Genomic DNA, 19,167 nt, shown 5'->3' with positions numbered 1-19,167 from the left:
TTTTTTTTTGGGAGTTGGAGTTTCACTCTGTCGCCCAGGCTGGAGTGCAGTGGCATGCTCCTGGCCACCACAGCCTTGATCTGCAGGGCTCAGGCGATCCTTTAGCCTCAGACTTCCAAGAAGCTGGAACTACAGTCATGTACCACCACGCCTGGCTAATTTTTTTGATTTATTGTAGAGATGAGATCTCGCCAAGTTGCCCAGGCTGGTCTCTAACCTATGGGCTTAGGCAAACCTCTCACCTTGGCCTCCCAAAGTGCTGGGATTATAGGCATGAGCCCTCACGCCCAGCCCAATGTATGTTCTTTCTTACGTAAGTGGTGTCATACTGTATGTATCATTTCAATGTCTTTTACTCACCAGAATGTTCCAGAGATTTTTGTGTCTGTGTTAATATGCAGAGATCTACATCATTCTTTTAAAAACCACTGTGACGTATGACTGTTACCACAGTTTACTTGGCCATTTCCCTATTAATGAGTAAGATGTTCCTAATTTTTCGCTGCCACAAGCAATGCAAACTTTTCTGTTTTAAATTTGCCTCCCTTGGGTCTTTGTGCAAATGCCACTTTCTCTGTGATCCTCACCCTGACCCCTCTAAAATCACACTTCCCCACCATCTGCAATCCCTGTCCCTGTTCTCTTAACATTGCACTCGGTCCTCTAAAAGATACTTTGCCTTTTTGTTTTACTTACCGTTATAACAATATTTCATTATCAGAATATATACATCATGAGGACAGCAATGTTGGCCTGTTTTAAAATTCATTGATGTATTATATCCTAGCACCTGACCCGTAGTTGGGACTCAAGGAATCTTTTCTTCTTTTAATTTTTAGAGACCAGATTTTGCTCTGTCACCCAAGCTGGAATACAGTGCTGCCATCATAGCTTATTGCAGCTTCAAACTCCTAGGCTCAAGTGATCCTCCCACCTCAGCCTCCCGAGTAGCTGGGACTATAGGCATGCACCACCACACCCAGCTAATTTAAAAAATATTCTGTAGAGACAAGGCCTCACTGTGTTGCCCAGGCTGGTCTTGAACTCTTGACCTCAAGCGATCCTTGTACCCTGAAATTATGGGCGTGAGTCACCATGCCTGGCTGACAAATCTTTTCTGAATGAATGGCCAGTTTAGATCCCAAGAGTGGACTTGCTAGGGGATGAGGTTTGCACATTTCATGCTATAATAGATTCTGCCAAACTGTTCTTTGTGTAGCTGTAAGGAGGGACACACTGCTGATGTCCAAGGGCGCCCTCTTCCCTACCTTTGTCACACTGAAAATGACTTTACTCTTGCCCTTCTCCTGACAGACTTTGACGAGTGCTCAGTGTACGGCACCTGCAGCCAGTTGTGCACCAACACAGATGGCTCCTTCACATGCGGCTGTGTTGAAGGATACCTGTTGCAACCAGACAACCGCTCCTGCAAGGCCAAGAATGGTGGGTGGGGTTGCCTGTGGTCACAGTGCTAGGTGCCCTCCATGCTGTTCCCTAATGGGTGGTGGTCTGGGAAGTCCTAGGACCCTGGCTGCACTGACCCTTCTCTCTGCCATCCACAGAGCCAGTAGACCGGCCCCCTGTGCTGCTGATCGCCAACTCCCAGAACATCCTGGCCACATACCTGAGCGGAGCCCAGGTGTCTACCATCACACCTACTAGCACGCGGCAGACCACGGCCATGGACTTCAGCTATGCCAACGAGACCGTGTGCTGGGTGCACGTTGGGGACAGTGCCGCCCAGACACAGCTCAAATGTGCCCGCATGCCTGGCCTGAAGGGCTTCGTGGATGAGCACACCATCAACATCTCCCTCAGTCTGCACCGTGAGTCACTTGCTCCCAGTTCTGGGAAGGGAGGGTCGGGGGAGATGGGCGAGATAGACCCTGTCTGGAATGAGGCCTAGATTTCAACAGGACAACCCCTGTCTGGAGCAGGAGCCTAATTAAGATCTGCCTGACTTTGGCTGAGGCGGGTGTCTGGACACGATGATACCGGATCAGGGCAGGGACAGAGCCAAGACCATGCTTCCTCCCCTCTCTCTGAGCAAGTTTCTGAATGACTCCTACATTTCTGGCCCAGGGCTTAGGGGGCAATACATGGTCAATCTCTAGAGACCAGGGACTGTCCCTCCTCTGAGAGGAGTGTTGACTAGACCACAGAGGGACTTTCCCATGCACTTGGGAGCAAAGGCTAAGGAAAAAAGGAGCTGGAGCCTGGGGAGCCTGTTAGGTTGTAGCTGAGGGCGAAGAGGCCAGAGCATGGCTGGTCTGTCTCCATGTTCTGTCATTTCCCTTGGGGGCCATGGCCAGAATGGACTTCCTACTGGGATGGGGGCAGGGTATGGAGAAATTGTCCTGAGACTATTTCTGTGGGGCTTTGTGGCAGTGATGAAACTATGAACCACATGAACGCTTCAGGATATCATGGCTGTTCCCTCTCGTGCTCCCTCCCTCCACTTTCAAGGGTGTCACAGGAGGGGGCATCCTGGCAGGAACAGTCCCCCTCTTCTCAGATGCTGTTCCACAAACAAACACCAGTAGCTTTAAAGGCAGCATTTGGCATTGTCACCTTTCTAGGAAATGCACCACAGGGCTGAGGGAAAGAATCTGGCCTGTGGCTGATCTGACCCCCTGGAGAAGAATAACTTGATCTGTGACCTCGGGTAAACCAGAATTCCCTGTCTCTGGCTTGGTTACCTAATCTGAATAATGGGTTTGAGCTTGTCGGTTCAGATCAGATAAATTGAAGTGAAAGCCTGTGTTTGAAGCCAGTACACATTCGAGGTTTAGAGTTGTGAGCCTTGGGCCTCCCTAGAAGATCTACAGGTTCCTTTGTTCGGCGCCTGTGATCCCCACAGAAAATGGAGGTCCCAGGAGGTTATAAGGGACTCATTCTGGGAAGGAAAAAGGAGCCTTAGGGGATGGTGAGGAGCAGGGATCCTCTGAGGGCCCTCTCAGGCCTCCTCATGTGGTCCACACTGCGGCTTTCAGCTCCTCAGTGGTGTCTTTGGGCCATTGGTGTGCAAGGATCACCTGTGATCAGACATGTGTGTTCCTTGGGGTGATGGGCAAGATGCTGCTTGTCCTGGTGGGCTAAGCTCTTGCAGGATGGGCAGTTCAGGAAACCCTGTGGCCGATAGCATGGGGTTGGGGCAAGACCTGATACAGCTGCCCTCACCCTGTTCCCAGGCCACTGCCCAGACAGCGCGCCTGTCTGGGCAAACAGCTCCAGCAATTCCTCCCACCCCTGTGGGTAGATGGCTGTGGGTTGCTCTGGTGGGAACCTTCTCAACCTGGGTTCTGGCCTGGTCCCCTTATCTGACTTTCTCCCCAGGAGAAGCAGGAAATAACCTCAGGCAAGTACCCCTCCTTTGACAAACAGATATGCCTCTTCATCTGCTAGAAGCATTGGGCCCCTCTGGAGCAGAGTCCAAGAGACTTGAAGAGTCCAAGGTTCTGGGGGCAAAAGCTTGGGGGCCACATGAGTGGGTTTCTCTTGCCCCAGCTTCTGTCTCCTCCCTCTGCCCTGCCTCCGCCCCACTCCCCTGCCGCCTGAATGTCTGGCTGTCACCCTGAGGATGGTTGTTTTGCTCTCATCCCACAAACTAATTATGGGCCCTGAGCTGAGGATGTCGGAAGTGTCTCTCCCCTTGTCCCCTCCCCCATCCCCAGGTCATCCCTCTTCCCAGGAGAGGCTGGCTGGCCCACCCTAGTATGTGGGGTGGGGGCAGCCAGTCCCAGGCACTCACCTGCTTCTGCTGGCCTGTAATTAGCTCCCCAAGGAGGGTGAAGAAGAAAGGCCACTGCTTTCTCCTGCTTTCTCTCTGCCCTCCGGGGTAGCCCTCCCTGCAATCATCCCATTCATTGCTGTGACTGTGACCTCTCTTGGGCCCCCGGGGCTGAGCCCCATTCAGGAGGGGTGGGAGGAGTCTGACCATTGGGAGGTGCTGGAGGAGCCAGGGAGGCCTGCCTGCTGGTGTGGGGAGCCTGCCCCAGAGAAAACTCGGGAAACAGAAATAGAAGAGAAAGAAGGAAGGAGGCCAGGAAATGAGCCTGGTTCACGTGGGTCCTGGGCTTATGAGCCAGACCTGCTCTGTAGTCCTGAGATCCTCCAAAGGCCCCCCCCCCCACGGGCCCTGTGGTGTGTGCGCTGTCTTCCTTCAAGGAGGCCCGGGCTGCCCACCCACCTTCCCACAGCCCCAGTGTCTTCCTGTGACCTGGACTGGAGTGGGTCATGTCTTCTCCTCCCACCTGGTATTACATCCCAGGGCCCATCCTCCCTCTGCTGCAGGCTCAGTGAGATAGGAAGGTCTATAAGGCTCCAGTTCCATGACTGGAGAACTGGGGGGTTGAAGGAAAGATGTTTAACAAGCATGGAAAACAGCCCTCTGTTTTTCTTTTATTTTTTTTAGAGATGGGGTCTTTCTCTGTTGTCCAGGCTGTTCTTGAACTCCTGGCCTCAAGAGATCCTCTTCCATAGCTTCCCAAAGTGCTAGGATGACAGGCATTAGCCACTATGTCCAGCCTCTCTGGTTTTCTTTATTTTTTTTTTTTGAGTCGGAGTCTCACTCTGTAACCCAGACTGCAGTGCAGTGGCACGATCTCAGCCACTGCAGCCTAGACCTGCTGGGCTCTGGCGATACTTCCACCTCAGTCTTCCAAGTAGCTGGAACTACAAGGCATGCGCTACCATGCCTGGCTAGTTTTTGATTCACTGTAGAGACGAGGTCTCGCCAAGTTGCCCAGGTGTGTCTTGAACCCGTGGGCTCAGGCAATCCACTCGCTTCAGCCTCCCAAAGTGCTGGGATTACAAGCTGAGCCACTGAGCCAGGCCCTTCCTGGTTTTTAGTGTTGCTTTTCCCAGAGTGGCTACACCATATTTGATTTTAGAGGGTACATGGACATGACTTTTTTTTTTTTTTTTGAATTGGAGTCTCACTCTGTCACCCAGACTGGAGTGCAATGGCCGCTCCCGGCCACCACAGCCTCGACCTGCTGGGCTCCGGCGATCCTGCCGCCTCAGCCTTCCGAGGAGCCGGAATTACAGGCATGTGCTACCACGCCCGGCTGATGTTTTGATTTATTGTAGAGATGAGGTCTCGCCAAGTTGCCCGGGCGGGTCTCGAACCCGCAGGCTCAGGCAATCCACTCACCTCAGCCTCCCAAAGGCGCGGGATTACAGGCTGAGGCACCGAGCCTGGCTGGCAAAGCATTTTTAAAATGACACGCAAGACTAAAGTTCTGGAAACCAAGGCCCAGAGAGGTCAACAGGCCTGGTAGTTTCAGAGCCCGGAACCCTGCCTGCCCACCCTAACCCCCACCTCTGATCACCCTCTCAGGGAATCTCCAGCCCCATCCAGCCTCTCACCAGGCTGCCTCTGTACAGGGCTGGTGACCCCCATCTACTGACCCCAGCCCAACCCAGCTCTGCATTTCCTAAACTGACCTGTCTTCCCTTCAGCTTTGAGGATATTTCCGCTGTTGAACAAGGCAGACTTCAGGATCAGGGCTCTGGGAAGGTGTGTGTTGGTGAGGGGAGATTCTGGGGTTGCAGGTAAAGGCCTTGAAGGGGAGAAGCTTTGCCAAAGTCACTTTGCAGTTTTGGACTGTGTGTGAGAGGGTGGTCTGGAGGGGTCTTTAGAAGTCCTGGGGTGTTCCCTCCTTGCACCATGCTGCACCATGCACCATGGGGAAGAAGGAGGTGGGTGGGGAGCCCAGAAAAGGCCCCCAAGGCTGCAGACGGTGGGGTTGCGAAATGGGTCCCCAAGTCCAGCTGGCCGACTTCACTTTTCCCTCCCGCCCTCTTTCTTTTTTTGTGTGTGTGTTTTTAAAATCACAACAGGAAATGGGGTAATGATTTGTCTAGAGGAGAGGCAGAGAGGGGCAGATGGCAGCACCCCCATGTCCACGACAGACCGGCTTCCACCGCTGGAGGGGAGCCATCTTCCCACTGCACTGGGCACCTCGGGCCCTCTCAGCCTCCCACCCAGCCTACAGAACACTGCCAGACTTGACGTGTAAAAGCCACCCACCCACCATCCTTGGCCTTTCTAACCCACAGGGTGTCAGAATATTTGGAAGGGGGTAACTCTGGCCATGGGCTCCCAGTACCTGGGACTTTTGCCTCCCATTCCTGTTCTGTTTCCTAATCATTTAACAGCCCTTTCTTGTCCCTCCTGTGTCCTGGCCAGGGCCAGCCCTATGTCTCCCGGCCCAAATCCAGTCCCCTCCTTTCCTCCCCCGCCGTCTCCTTGAAGTTGCCTCTCCACCCAGGCTGCTCTCAGCATTCCCCTCCCTGTTTTCAGCCAAAGGAAGTAACTTAAGCAGGAGGGATGTGTTTCAGAGCCCAGCAAGGATTTCTCAATAGTAGAAAGACCCTAAGATGGGCTGAGCAGAATCCCAGCATCTCATCCCTGAGATCTAGGATGAAATGTCTCTTGGGGACCTGAGCCAGGCAGGGGAGGGGAGCAGGGCGCAACCCCAGGCTGGAATTTCAGGCAGGGGCAGGAAAGGAGCCCAGGGGAAAGACGTGACACAATGTAGCTGAGCTCCAGACTTGGTGATCCAGTGAGGAAGAGCTAAAGTCAGGACCTTGCGGGAACCAAGAGGTGTGAGGCCATGTCAGTTAGCAAAGCTTCTGCCAGACCTGTCTCACTATCTCCTCCCCCACCTTTGAAGTCCCCAGACTCTTTTTTTTTTTTACGGGAGAAGGAGCCAACAGCATGGCTAGTCTTTATTGGAAAGAAGAAATGTTATGGCGCATTTTCAGAAGTTAATGCAAGGGCTCAGTGGGCCAACTGATGGGGCACCAGCTTGTAATGGGTTTTACAGCTAAGGGCATCGCTGAGTCTTGCCTTTGTGCAGCCAGAACCAGATGACGGCACTGTTGTCCTCTTCACAGATGCAGCCCACTATTTGCTTGTTGGTGATGGAGGGCACTAAATTAGGGTCTTCCTTGGTGCCTGAAGCTGCCTTTGGTGGTAGTATATTGTATGGGTCCAGTCCCTTCCGTGCAGCCATCATGACCTCCCTCTCCAGTCTAGTCATCTGCTTGTCATCAGTAGGAACACCACCTCCAGATGCCATGGAGTGCACCGCGACCACCCCATTAGGACCGCGGGCCTTCAGGGCCTGCGCGGCCAGCGCTTCAGCTCCGCGAAGTAACCTTGAAGCCATTACATTTGTGACAAGCAGCAACACTTCCCCAGACTCTTGATTATCTGTGTCCACACCCTGGGTAGGATCCCTGAGAGGGACTACCAGGCAGACTGTCCTCTCCCACTGTCTTGTGGCATCCCAAGGCCAGAGAAGGAGAATCTTGGCTGTAGAAGGGAAGGGAAAAATAATGTCCTGGCTCTAGGACAACAGAGTGAGGACTCAATGGTCAATAAATATTTGTTAAACAAATCAATACATGTGTGTCAGGCACCGGGGACAGAGATGAAAGGCAGCGCCCTGCCCTCACAGTATCTGTAGTCGGGAGCAGGCCGTGATAAGAGAAGCTGCAGAAGTCTGTGGAGCCTGTGGGAGGGCAAGCTTCCTTTTGATAGAGGGTAGGCTTCCTCCTAATAGGGAAGTCTTCCTTCTAATAAAGTTTCCTTCTAATAGGGAAAGTTTCCTTCTATTAGGGAAGTCTTCCTTCTAACAGGAAAGTCTTTCTTCTAATAGGAAAAGCTTCCTTCTAATAGGGAAGTCTTCCTTCTAATAGGGAATGCTTCCTTCTATTAGGGAAGTCTTTCTTCTAATAGAGAAAGTTTCCTTCTAATAGGGAAATCGTCCTCCTAATGGGGAAGTCTTCCTATTAGGGAAGTCTTCTTTCTTTCTTTTTTTCTTTTTGAATTGGAGTCTCACTCTGTAGCTCAGACTGGAGTGCAGTGGCTGCTCCTGGCCACCGCAACCTCGACCTGCTGGGCTCCGGCGATCCTTCCGCCTCAGCCTTCCAAGTAGCTGGAACTACAGGCGCGCGCTACCACGCCCAGCTAATTTTTTGATTTATTGTAGAGATGAGGTCTCGCCAAGTTGCCCAGGCGGGTCTCAAACCCACAGGCTCAGGCAATCTGCTCACCTCGGCCTCCCAAAGTGCTGGGGTTACAGACTGAGCCACTGAGCCCGACCGGAAGTCTTCTTTCTATTTGGGAGGTCTTCTAAGAGGGAAAGCTTCCTCCTAATAGGGAAGTCTTCCTTCTATTAGGAAAGTCATCCTTCTATTAGAGAAAGCTTCCTCCTAATAGGAAAGACTTCCTTCTGATAGGGAAGGCTTCCTTGTAATAGGGAAGGCTTCCTCCTAATAAATAGGGAACAGTTCCTTCTATGATTAGGAAAACTTTCTTCTAAAAGGAAAGATTTTCCTTTTTTTTGAGTTGGAGTATCACTCTGTTGCCCAAGCTGGAGTATAGTAGCACGCTCCTGGCCACTGCAGCCTCGACCTGTTGGGTTGTGGCGATCCTCCTGCCTCAGCCTTCCAAGTAGCTGGAACTACAGGTGTGCGCTACCATGCTTGGCTAATTTTTTTTGCTTTATTGTAGAGATGAGAGGTCTCACCAAGTTGCCCAGGCGGGTCTCGAACCTGCGGGCTCAGGTAATCCACTCACCTTAGCCTCCCAAAGCACAGGATTACAGGCTGAGCCACCGAGCCCAGCTAGGGAACAATTTTCTAATAGGGAAGGCTTCCTTCTATTATAGGAAAAGCTTCCTCCTAATAGGAAAGGCTTCCTTCTAGTAGGGAAAGCTTCCTTCTATTATAGGGAAGGCTTCCTTCTTGGAGCCTGAGCTGAATCTTGAGGGATAGTAGGTATTAGTCCTGAACTGCCCACCCAGAGGGCCCACCTGTCCTCAGGAGGCCACAAGGCTCTGGCTGGAGGCATAGTTGGCAACTTGGTGGAGAAAGTGGGACAGGATTGGGGTGGGGGCAAGTTGGTGCTTGGAGCAGTAGCTCCCATGTGTGGAGTGTTTATTATGTGCCAGACCCTGTGCTAGGTGCTATTAGTGCATCATTCAGTTTTACAAATGAGGAAACAGCGACTCTGAGACAGTAAGTCATTTGCCCATAGTCCTACAGTTGGAAAATGACAGAACCAGAAGTCAAACTCAGGCTGTCAGTGTCTAGAGGCCAACTGGGCCCAGGGCTGAGCAGTATAATGAGAGGAGAGTTGGGAAGTTTCTGGAATAAGGGCCAGAATCAAATGTGTTCCCTGGGGATGTGGTTATGATGGAAATGGGATTCTTCCCTATACAGAGACTGTGTGTCGTATCCTACAATCTTTGGGTATGAAGGATGTGTCAGGTACATTTTCTCAGGGCATAAAGGCCCCCTACCTTCCCCCAGATGTCTTTCTTTAGAGAAAGTGACTGGAGTCCTGCAGCAGAAGCTAGGGTCTTCTTGGGCATGTTTTGGGGAAAGCAGCGGCAATTTAGGGAAATGCCTCTTTGAACAATGGAACCATGGAGAAGTTGAGAGAAACCGGAGCTGTAAAGAGTACAGAATATTGAGCATGGGGTAGAGGTGTGAGGAAGGCTTTGTACTGACAAACACACCCCCCCAGGTCTATTCTGGGGCCTGGAACTGAAAGTCCTTAGTGACATCACAGGCAGCTGTGGTCTATCCCCTGACTCCTGCATACCCACCCCCACTTCCTAGCCTCCCTTTTCTCTGTGCTGGAATCCCCACTCCTCTCCCTAGATCACCCCCAGACTCCTCCTCAAACACAGCACCCCTCCCTCTCCTTGGGTGTATTTGAGATTCTCTTGTCTTCAGGATTGGGGCCTTGGCCCAGAGTCCCTCTGAAGGATGCTCTGGGGTGGGTTGGCCTTGAGAAGGCTAGGCCACAGGGATCAGCCGCCCTCTGGGTTAGTGGAGCCAGAATGCTTGGGTCCTCTTGGCCAAAGCCCAGGACTCCACCCAAACACCGATTCATAGGACAGAGGGGGGAGTGACCCAGACACTGCTTGTGGGGGCAGCCCTGGAGGGAAGGTTCCTCCTCCCAATTTTAGTCCATCTCATTACACCAGCCTTGGCGTGGTGGCCAAGTGTGCGCGCACGCTTATGTGCGTGTGTGTGTGTGTGTGTGTGTGTGTGTGTGTGTGTGTTTACTGGACAGGCAGAGGAATCTGAACTTTAGGAGAGAGGAAAATAAAGTGGCGGAGGGGGGTTGGATAACAAAGGATTTTTGCTTGCAACTAATAGTCTCCAGCTGCAAAAATACCAAAGGGGAGGCCGGGCAGGCTGGGGACTCCAGTGCTTGCCAACTCCTCACCGGCCTGCTGAGTGGGGCCCTGCCTGGCCTTTGGGGAGGTAGAGGGAGACCAGCCAAGGGTAAATATCTGCGAGCAGGGACGATCTCTCTGCCTTCCTTCCCGGAACTGGGAGGGAATCCAGGCCACATCCTGAGGCTGGGGGCTGGTTTTGGAGCTGCACCTGGGATGGGGGCATCAGATCTCTGCAGGGTTCTTCCTCCTCCTCTCTTGCCAAGGACAGGGTGGATGAGGGGAGCAGGAGCAGGGTGTTGCCAGCCTCAGGGATGGGCAGTGACTCAGGGAAGCCTCAGGAAGTTGGAGAGAAGGCCACCGAAGCTGCGCCAGCTGGTGCCGGGAAAACAGCTTTCACTGATGGAGTTCGTAGACATGCCAGCAGCCCCCAGACCCCTGCTGTGCCCACCAAGCAAAGGGCACGCAGCCCTGGTTGACTTTCAGCCACTCTGCTGGCTGCCAGGGCTGCAGGCAGATCTCCTGCTTTGGGACTTCGGTTTTTGCTGGAGGTGGCCACTGCATTCTTTTTCATCTGTGTTCTCTATGGTAACAGCGTGTGGGGCAAGGAATCTGGTGGCCTTGCCCTGCCTAGGCCGTCTTCCTCCAGGGCCTGGGACTTCCCAGGCTACACTGCTCTCTCTCTCTGACCTTCTCAGGATGGGGCAATACTAGGGTTCCGGAGGAACGTGTGACTGACTTTGGGGATGCATGAGCACTTACAGGGTAACCTCATCCCAGGGACCTCATACTCCAGTCATCTGGGGTGGGGTTTAACAGAGGGGACCTGAAGAGGAAACTAGTTTGATGAAGGCCTCAGTTGGCTCTTCCCTTCCTCCCCCCGGCCCCAGTCCTGTGACTGTGAGTCAGTGTCAGGGCCCAGCCAAGTTCCTTGAGAGCCATGTTCCTGTTCCTTTTGCCCCCACCCCCATCCCCTGTGAGGAAACAGCCCCTGAATCCCTGTGGGGAGGAGGGGGAACTAGGCAGGAGTGGGGCCAAACACCAAGCCCTTATACCTGTCGCTGTGGGGGGACACGTTTCAGCCCAAAGCAGGTCATCCAAAGACGTCTTTGCCAGTTGGGAAGATTGGTGGAGGTGAGGTTCACGGAAAGGGTCCCAGGAGTTTCTCAACTTGCAAGAGGTATCACCTCTTATGGTGACAGTTGCGGGGGGGGGGCAGTGATTGGATGGAAGCCAGCGGGTTCTGGAAAAGAGGAGGGACCAGAGGAGGCCCCAGGGTTCCCTGTCTTCAGACTTCCTGCCTCATCAACTTCCTGCCTCTCTTGCCCCAGCTGCCCTTTGGCTTTGCTTGGCCTTTGCCATCTTCTCCAGAACTGTGGCTGAAACTGAGTGTGGGCCTCTATCACCATCTTCTTCCCTCATTCTCACCCTCCTGAAGCTCTCCTCTTTTTGAGCCATGCCTCAGTTTACCTTCAGGGTCCGTTCACGGACCTCTTCCTAGCCTCTCTCTACTCCAGCCCCATGTCTTAGTCACTTCTTCTGGCCCTCCCTGGGACCTGAGGAAATTGAGCAATAGGGACACTGAAGAAGCAGAGGACAGGGTGAGTAGAGGAAGTTGGCCATGTCACTGGTTCCCAACATTCTGCTCATGTGTGTCTTCCCTTTTTAATCTCTATGGAGCGCATATTTTGAAATACTCTTCTCCCAAGCTGGGTTTATTAATGTGTGCTCTGCTTTTCCGTTTTAAAAATCTGTGCAATATGCACAACTTCCAGTCTGTGCTTCTGGTTAGTGTGAGATAATGAGACTTACCGTATAAAGTTGATAAAAGTTCAACCAGAAGCAGAGGTGTGTGAGGTTTTAGTTAGCCTGGCTGGTCTTATCGCAGAGAAAAGCAAATTTAAAAAAATACTGGAATGAGCTAGCGAACCTGTCCTCTTTACCTTTGGTGCCCCAAGAAGACAGTCCCTCTTCAAGGATGGGCTAGCCTTGAACTGGGAAGCTTGTCAATCAAGCCCTCAGCCAGTGCTTACCCAAGGCCTCTGCGAACTCACCCTGAGCTCAGCATGGTGAGCGAGAGGTAGTGAGGATGCTTGGAGATTGCTCTTGGGAGAGACCAGATGTGTGGAAAGAATATACGACAAAACGTGATGCGGCGGTCCCTCCCACGGGAGCTCAGAGAAGGGAGACAGCCATAACCAGAGGGTGGCAGAGGCTATCCGGAGAAGGTGGGGTCCGGGGGTAGGGTCTCACCAGCAAAGGGTGGGAGTGTCTGTGGGAAAACCTACCCCACCCTTCCCATGGCTCTTCCATTCATACTCTCCAGACGTGGAACAGATGGCCATCGACTGGCTGACAGGCAACTTCTACTTTGTGGATGACATCGATGATAGGATCTTTGTCTGCAACAGAAACGGGGACACGTGTGTCACTTTGCTAGACCTGGAGCTCTACAACCCCAAGGGCATTGCACTGGACCCTGCCATGGGGTGAGAGTGGCAGGCGGGGGGTTCTGGCCCTGGACGGCGGGAGGCAGGGGCTATAGTGGGAAGGAGGGTGCCTAGTGTCCAAACCCCTTTAACATACATCTTCCCACAGGAAGGTGTTCTTCACTGACTATGGGCAGATCCCAAAGGTGGAGCGCTGTGACATGGATGGGCAGAACCGCACCAAGCTGGTCGACAGCAAGATTGTGTTTCCTCATGGCATCACGCTGGACCTGGTCAGCCGCCTCGTCTATTGGGCGGATGCCTACCTGGACTACATTGAAGTGGTAGACTACGAGGGCAAGGGCCGGCAGACCATCATCCAGGGCATCCTGGTGAGGGAGCTGTGGTCTGAGGTTCCTCCAGGGGAACCATTCTCCAGGGTCTTCTGGGAAGGGGGAAGTCTTTGCAGGGGAATCATTCCCCAGGCCTCCCAGTAAGGGGAGTGTGGTTGCCCCAAGCCTTCTGGTGGGAGTGGGGTGGGTGTGAGACTTCAGAGAAAGGACTGGAGATGGCATCCACTCTTGATAGGAACAGTCATTTCAGAAACACCGTTTACTTCCTTCTCGTTTGCTCCTTACAATAACCCCTAGGAGATGAGTAGCGGAGGTATCTCCTTTCGGCAGATGAAAACAGTAGAGTTCAAGGAGGTTAAGTGATTGGCCTGCAGTTGCAAAACTAGGTGATAGAACTGGACCCTAGTTTAGAAGCCTGGCTGGCTCCCAGGCAGCACCTCCATTCTGGGGTAATTAGGGCAACCAACCCTCCCAGTTTGCCTGCCTTTGTTTAACCCTGAAAGTCCCATGTGTCAGCAGACCCCTTAGTCTTGGGCAGACTGGGACAGTTGGCCACCCTAGATAAGCTCTGTGGGTAGTTGAGACTGTTACAGGGCATGCTTGGGGCAAGTGTGTCCTCTCAAAGGTAGTAGCTGGAGTCAGGCTAAGAATGTCCTCTGTGGACAGAACTTAGGGCCCGAATCCAATTCAGCCTAAGATCATGAAAGTCTACTGTGTGCCTAATTCTGTGAGGGACATGGTTCCTGCCCTCAAGCGGTCTGAGTAGAGTGGGAGAGATAATTCCACAAAGCACCACACCAGACACTGGATAGCAGGGTATTACCGGAGAGAGAGTGAAGAAGGAGAGAACATCTCTGGTTAGAAAATTCCAGAAGTGGCTGGACTCGGTGGCTCAGCCTGTAATCCCAGCACTTTGGGAGGCTGAGACGAGTGGATTACCTGAGCCCACGGATTCGAGACCAACCCAGGCAACTTGGCGAGACCTTGTCTCTACAATAAATAAAAAATTAACCGGGCGTGGTAGCGCATGCCTGTAGTTCCAGCTACTTGGAAGGCTGAGGCGGAAGGACTGCCGGAGCACAGCAGGTCCACGCTGGGGTGGTCGTGAGTGTGCCACTGCACTCCAGCCTGGGCGACGGGAGTGAGACTCCAACTCAAAAAAAGAGAAAATTCCAGAAGTTCTTGAAAGAGATGCTCTGTGAAGGATGAGTGGGATCTTGGCAGCCAAAAGTCTCAAGGACAGGATAATCCAGCCAGAGGAGACAGGAGTAGAGCATGGAGTTTAAACAACTGTGGGATGAATTTGGGAATGCAGGTAGTGAAGTTTGGATGGAAGTAGAGGGGTTCTTGGGGCAGAAGGAGGATCCCCCTTCTCATCTCATGCTAACCATCCCTGCCTGCCCATTTCAGATTGAACATCTGTATGGCCTGACGGTATTTGAGAATTATCTCTATGCCACCAACTCAGACAATGCCAATGCCCAGCAGAAGACAAGCGTGATCCGTGTGAACCGCTTTAACAGCACCGAGTATCAGGTTGTCACCCGGGTGGACAAGGGTGGTGCCCTCCACATCTACCACCAGCGGCGTCAGCCCCGAGGTGAGCAGGGTGCCACGGCCCCCCTAGGCCGACTTGACCCCACGATGACTCTGGGCCTTAGGACCACAGCCCTTCTGTCTGTGGGGCCTCCTATGGTGACCCTGATCCCTCATGTCGTGACTGGTTCTCTAGCCATCCTCCCAGGCCAATGCCCTGGGCCCCTCAGCTTCCCCTGCTAGCTCCTTTCTCCCTGCTTAGCTGCTAGATCCCACCCCCATGGAGCTCCCTCCCCCATTCTGCCCCTCCCAGGTCCCCTGCAAGTCTAGAGCGGGAACCATGCCGTGGGCACCTCCTGGGACTCTCCCCAACCACTAAGCCCCCACCCAAGAGTCTGAAAGACTGTGGAGGGGTTGAGGCATTACAGCCCTGTGACTTCTAAATCCTAAAATGGGACACCAGGCAAGAGACCACAACTGCAGGGCATGTGGTCGGATTCGGGAAGCCTTCTCAAGGCCTGGGTACAGGGGCACTGAGGGATCCTGACAGATCTCCACTCTGCCTCCAGTGAGGAGCCATGCCTGTGAGAATGATCAGTATGGGAAGCCAGGTGGCTGCTCCGACATCTGCCTGCTGGCCAACAGCCACAAGGCCCGAACCTGCCGCTGCCGCTCTGGCTTCAGTCTGGGCAGTGACGGAAAGTCCTGCAAGAGTAAGTGACAGGGAAGGTTGCATGTGCCCACTGGGTGGGGGAGGGGGGCAGGCGGGTGCCTTCAGATGTCCCCCGTGGCCTGGCTGTTGCTGTTTCTGTCTGAGATGCAGAGAGATGAAGGGAATAATCCAAAGTGTCACTGCTAGTGAGGGGCAGAGATGAGACTTGAACCCCCATCTGAGACAAGTGCTTTTCTTTTTTTCTTTGAGTCAAAGTCTTACTCCTATGCTCAGTTTGGAGTGTAGTTGCATGATCACAGTTACCACTGCCTTGATCTACTGGGCTCAGGTGATCTTTCTGCCTCTACCTCCTGAGTAGCTGGGACTATAATCATGTGCCACTATGCCTGGCTAGTTTTTCGATTTATTGTGGAGGCAAGGTCTCACCATATTGCCCAGGCTGCTCTCAAACTCCTGGGCTCAGGCAATCCTTTCACCTTGGCCTCCCAAAGTGCTGGGATTATATGCGTGAGCCACCACTCCCAGCCAAGTACTTTACCCACTACTCCATGCAGGCTCCATAGAAAACTGTCAACTGGTTCATTCATTAATTCAACAAGTGATGAGCACTCATTACATGTTTGACATGGTTCTTGCCATGACTATTCAGCAGATAAAAAGATAGATATCCTCCCTGGCCTCAGGGAACTTCTAGTCTAATAGGGAAAACAGACAAATAAATATAACTTTAGGTGGTGATAGATGTTATGAAGAAAATAAAGCAGAGAAGAGAGTTGGGGGTGACAGGGCCTCTCTGAGCATGTAGCATTTGAGCCAAGCTCTCTCTGAAGTGAGGAAGCCAATCACATGACCACCTGAGGAATGAGCACTCTGGCAGAGGGAATCAACAGTACAAAGGCCCTGAGGCCAGTGGGCTGCATGGTGTGAGAGCCGATGAGGAGGGAGAAGTTGGGTTTTATTCCAACTAGGACAAGAAGCTCATGGTGACTTTCTTTTTTGTTTGTTTGTTTGCTTTTTTGAGTCAGAGTGTCTCACTCTGTTGCCCAAGCTGGAGTGAAGTGGCATGCTCACAGCCACTGCAGCACTGACCTGGTGGGCTCAGGCAATCCTTCCACCTCAGCCTTCCAAGTAACTGGAAACACAGGCGTGTGCCACCACACCCTGCTTATTTTTTTTTTTTTTCATTTATTGTAGAGATGAGGTCTCACCAATTTGCCCAGGCTGGTCTCGAACCCCTGGTCACAGGCAATCCTCTCTCCTCCACCTTCCAAAGTGTTGGGATTACAGGTGTGAGCCACTGTGCCCAGCTCATGGTCAGTTTCGAGAAGGGAGGTGATGTGATTGGATTCACACTATAAAAATCACGCTGCTACTGGGTGGAGGATGGGCAGTAGGGAAGTAGCCAGGAGGCTCTTTCAGTGGCGTAGGGAAGAAGTGATGTGGTTTAGACTAGGTTAGCAGCAGAGGAAGTGGTGAGAAGTGATCAGAGTCCAGTGTACTTTGAAGGTATTCCTCTAAGGCCACCGACTTCGCTACTGAGCAGTGGGACTTCACAGACAACTGCTGTCCCTCCCCACTTCCCCACCTCCCCACCCCAGAGTACACAGGTAAAATCACAGGGTGGTGTGGCCCAGCACCTGGTGGCATACATGTTAGTGAGTGTGTGGGCTGTCTCCTGGGATCTCTCCTGACTCAGAGCAGCAGGGCATGAAGTCCCTTGGGCCGTGGCTACTGGGGTGGGGTGATGGTCATGTGTGTGTGTGTCTGACTTTGTGCCCGGATCGTGCCCGCCCTAGAGCCAGAGCACGAGCTGTTCCTCGTGTATGGCAAGGGCCGGCCAGGCATCATCCGGGGCATGGACATGGGGGCCAAGGTCCCAGATGAGCACATGATCCCCATCGAGAACCTCATGAATCCCCGAGCCCTGGACTTCCACGCGGAGACTGGCTTCATCTACTTTGCTGACACTACCAGCTACCTCATCGGCCGCCAGAAGATCGACGGCACCGAGCGGGAAACCATCCTAAAGGACGGTGAGGGCTTGGAAGCAGTGAGCATCCGGGCAGGAGGCTAGGGATGTGGCCACGGGGGACGGGAGGTGTCTGGGGCCTGGGCATCTTTTTCTCAGTGCCCTCTCAGCATGGACGGTCCCCTGCTGACCAGCTGGCGGGCTGGTTGGCATGGAGATGAGGGGATAGACAGATTGACCCCTGTGTGACCCTCTTCTTGGCTGAGCCGAAAGGAGGCAGGAGGATGGATGGGTTCGGCCGCGTGGGCCGTCCTTGCCAGTCCTTGGGGAAACTCAGGGTCTCTCTGCCATTGGCTCGGAGCCCTAGAGCTGCACGCAGCACAGCCGGGAGAGGATGGAGGCCTTGAATCGGAGTCGGGCCTGCCAGATGGGGATGGGGCACACCCACACGTGTGTGCACACACAGGGTCTGCAGCTAAATCTCGCAGCCGCCAAAGACTGCATGTTTATATGCCCTGAGAAAATTGCATTTTGGGAATCGAATCCAGTTTTTCCCTCTGAGCTGCTCGGGCAGGCCCACAGAGCATCATGCTCTGGATATCTGCATGGAGGGTCCTGCCACAGACCTACACTGGGACCCCAGGGGCAGGCTCCCTCCCCGGTCAGGCAGGCTGATGCCAGCTACCACCTTTGCCCTTCCCCCTCCCCCACTGTCTCTCGGAGAACCTCAGCAGTCAGCAATCATATCATAAGACTTTGGGGAAATCAGAAGTAACTCTTCATCAGGAAAAGATCGGGGTTCCCTATGCCAGGGGAACTGCTATTTAAGGGACATGCGAGAAGCCTTTGGCGAAGTGAAAAATCACTTCCTAATTTATTCATTTTGTTAGTTCAGGATTTTTAGACCTAGGACGTGATGTCACATCTTTGCCCAGAGCCACGTGCCGAATGTGAGGGCTTTCCGCCCCCAGGCACAGGCCAGACCTGCCCTCATGCGAGAGCCCACATCAGCCACATGGTTGACTGGTTTAGGGAGGCTCTGGGCCTCATCACAGATGTGGCAACACAAATGGCCTTTCCATGCTTCCCGGAAACCTCTATCCCCATCCCTCCCTGCCTGTGTGGGGCCCCAGAGACTCCCCATGCAGCCCGGGCTGCTTCAAGTCACGTGTATCTTGGGGGGACGGGGCAGCTGTTTTGGGCTTCCTCTGAAGCTGCCCATCAGCGACCCTCTACCCCCACAGGCATCCACAATGTGGAGGGCGTGGCTGTTGACTGGATGGGGGACAATCTGTACTGGACGGATGATGGGCCCAAGAAGACCATCAGCGTGGCCAGGCTGGAGAAAGCTGCTCAGACCCGCAAGACCTTGATCGAGGGCAAAATGACACACCCAAGGGCCATTGTGGTGGATCCACTCAATGGGTCAGTCCTCCTGGGCCTTGGGGTGGGAGGAGCAAGGGCATGTGTTGGCGACCTGGGGGCTGGATGGAGTGCTAACCTGGGGAAGGCAGTTGAGGGACGCGTAAGCAGGAGTGGCAGGCTGAGAGGGGAGAGAGGTGTACTGTGTTCAGGGCAATGGGTGAGGCCTTAAACACGTGGGATCTGAGCTTGTCATTGCCAACTCAGAGCCTTCCACTAGCTTCCCTGGAGTTTAGAATGAGACCCGTGTTCTTTGTCAGGCCTGCAAGTCCCCACAGGCTCTGCCTTCCCTGGTGTGGCCTCATCTGCACCTCACTTCCTACACTTGTCCCCACCACCTGCTGTCTCAAACACCCCAGTTCCTCCTGCTCTGAGCTTTTGCTCTTGGAGTTCCTCTTCCTAAAGCTCCCAGGTCTTTGCAGGGCTGGCTCCCGTCAGGCCTCACTCAAGCCGCCTCCTCAGAGGCCTTCTCATCACTCTCTGCCGTCACCCCCACCTGCTCCCGCTCACTCTCCACTCTGTCGCCACGTTTCATTTCCTTCCTGGCTTTTTTTTTTTTTTTTGAGTTGGAGTCTCACTC

The 19,167-nt window shown here is 53.4% G+C and overlaps 1 protein-coding gene and 1 pseudogene across 1 annotated transcript in view; one reads left to right on the top strand and one right to left on the bottom strand.

The window, feature by feature from the left end:
• LRP1 (LDL receptor related protein 1) overlaps positions 1 to 19,167 on the top strand; it is an 85,437-nt gene that overhangs the window by 14,749 nt on the left and 51,521 nt on the right. Inside the window, exons 5-12 of the mRNA XM_008065230.2 lie at positions 1,315 to 1,443; positions 1,563 to 1,826; positions 12,532 to 12,694; positions 12,804 to 13,026; positions 14,398 to 14,587; positions 15,093 to 15,236; positions 16,993 to 17,229; positions 18,410 to 18,590. Of these exons, the coding sequence (XP_008063421.1) occupies positions 1,315 to 1,443; positions 1,563 to 1,826; positions 12,532 to 12,694; positions 12,804 to 13,026; positions 14,398 to 14,587; positions 15,093 to 15,236; positions 16,993 to 17,229; positions 18,410 to 18,590 (1,531 nt within the window). The remainder of the gene's footprint in view (positions 1 to 1,314; positions 1,444 to 1,562; positions 1,827 to 12,531; positions 12,695 to 12,803; positions 13,027 to 14,397; positions 14,588 to 15,092; positions 15,237 to 16,992; positions 17,230 to 18,409; positions 18,591 to 19,167) is intronic.
• LOC103267650 lies at positions 6,834 to 7,178 on the bottom strand (annotated as a pseudogene).

Source organism: Carlito syrichta, unplaced genomic scaffold, assembly GCF_000164805.1.
Source record: "Carlito syrichta isolate Samal-C Ts95f unplaced genomic scaffold, Tarsius_syrichta-2.0.1 Scaffold308194, whole genome shotgun sequence".
NCBI classification, from domain to species: Eukaryota; Metazoa; Chordata; class Mammalia; order Primates; family Tarsiidae; genus Carlito; species Carlito syrichta.
Note: the sequence above shows the minus strand (reverse complement) of the source record. Positions and strands in the feature narration are given on the sequence as shown.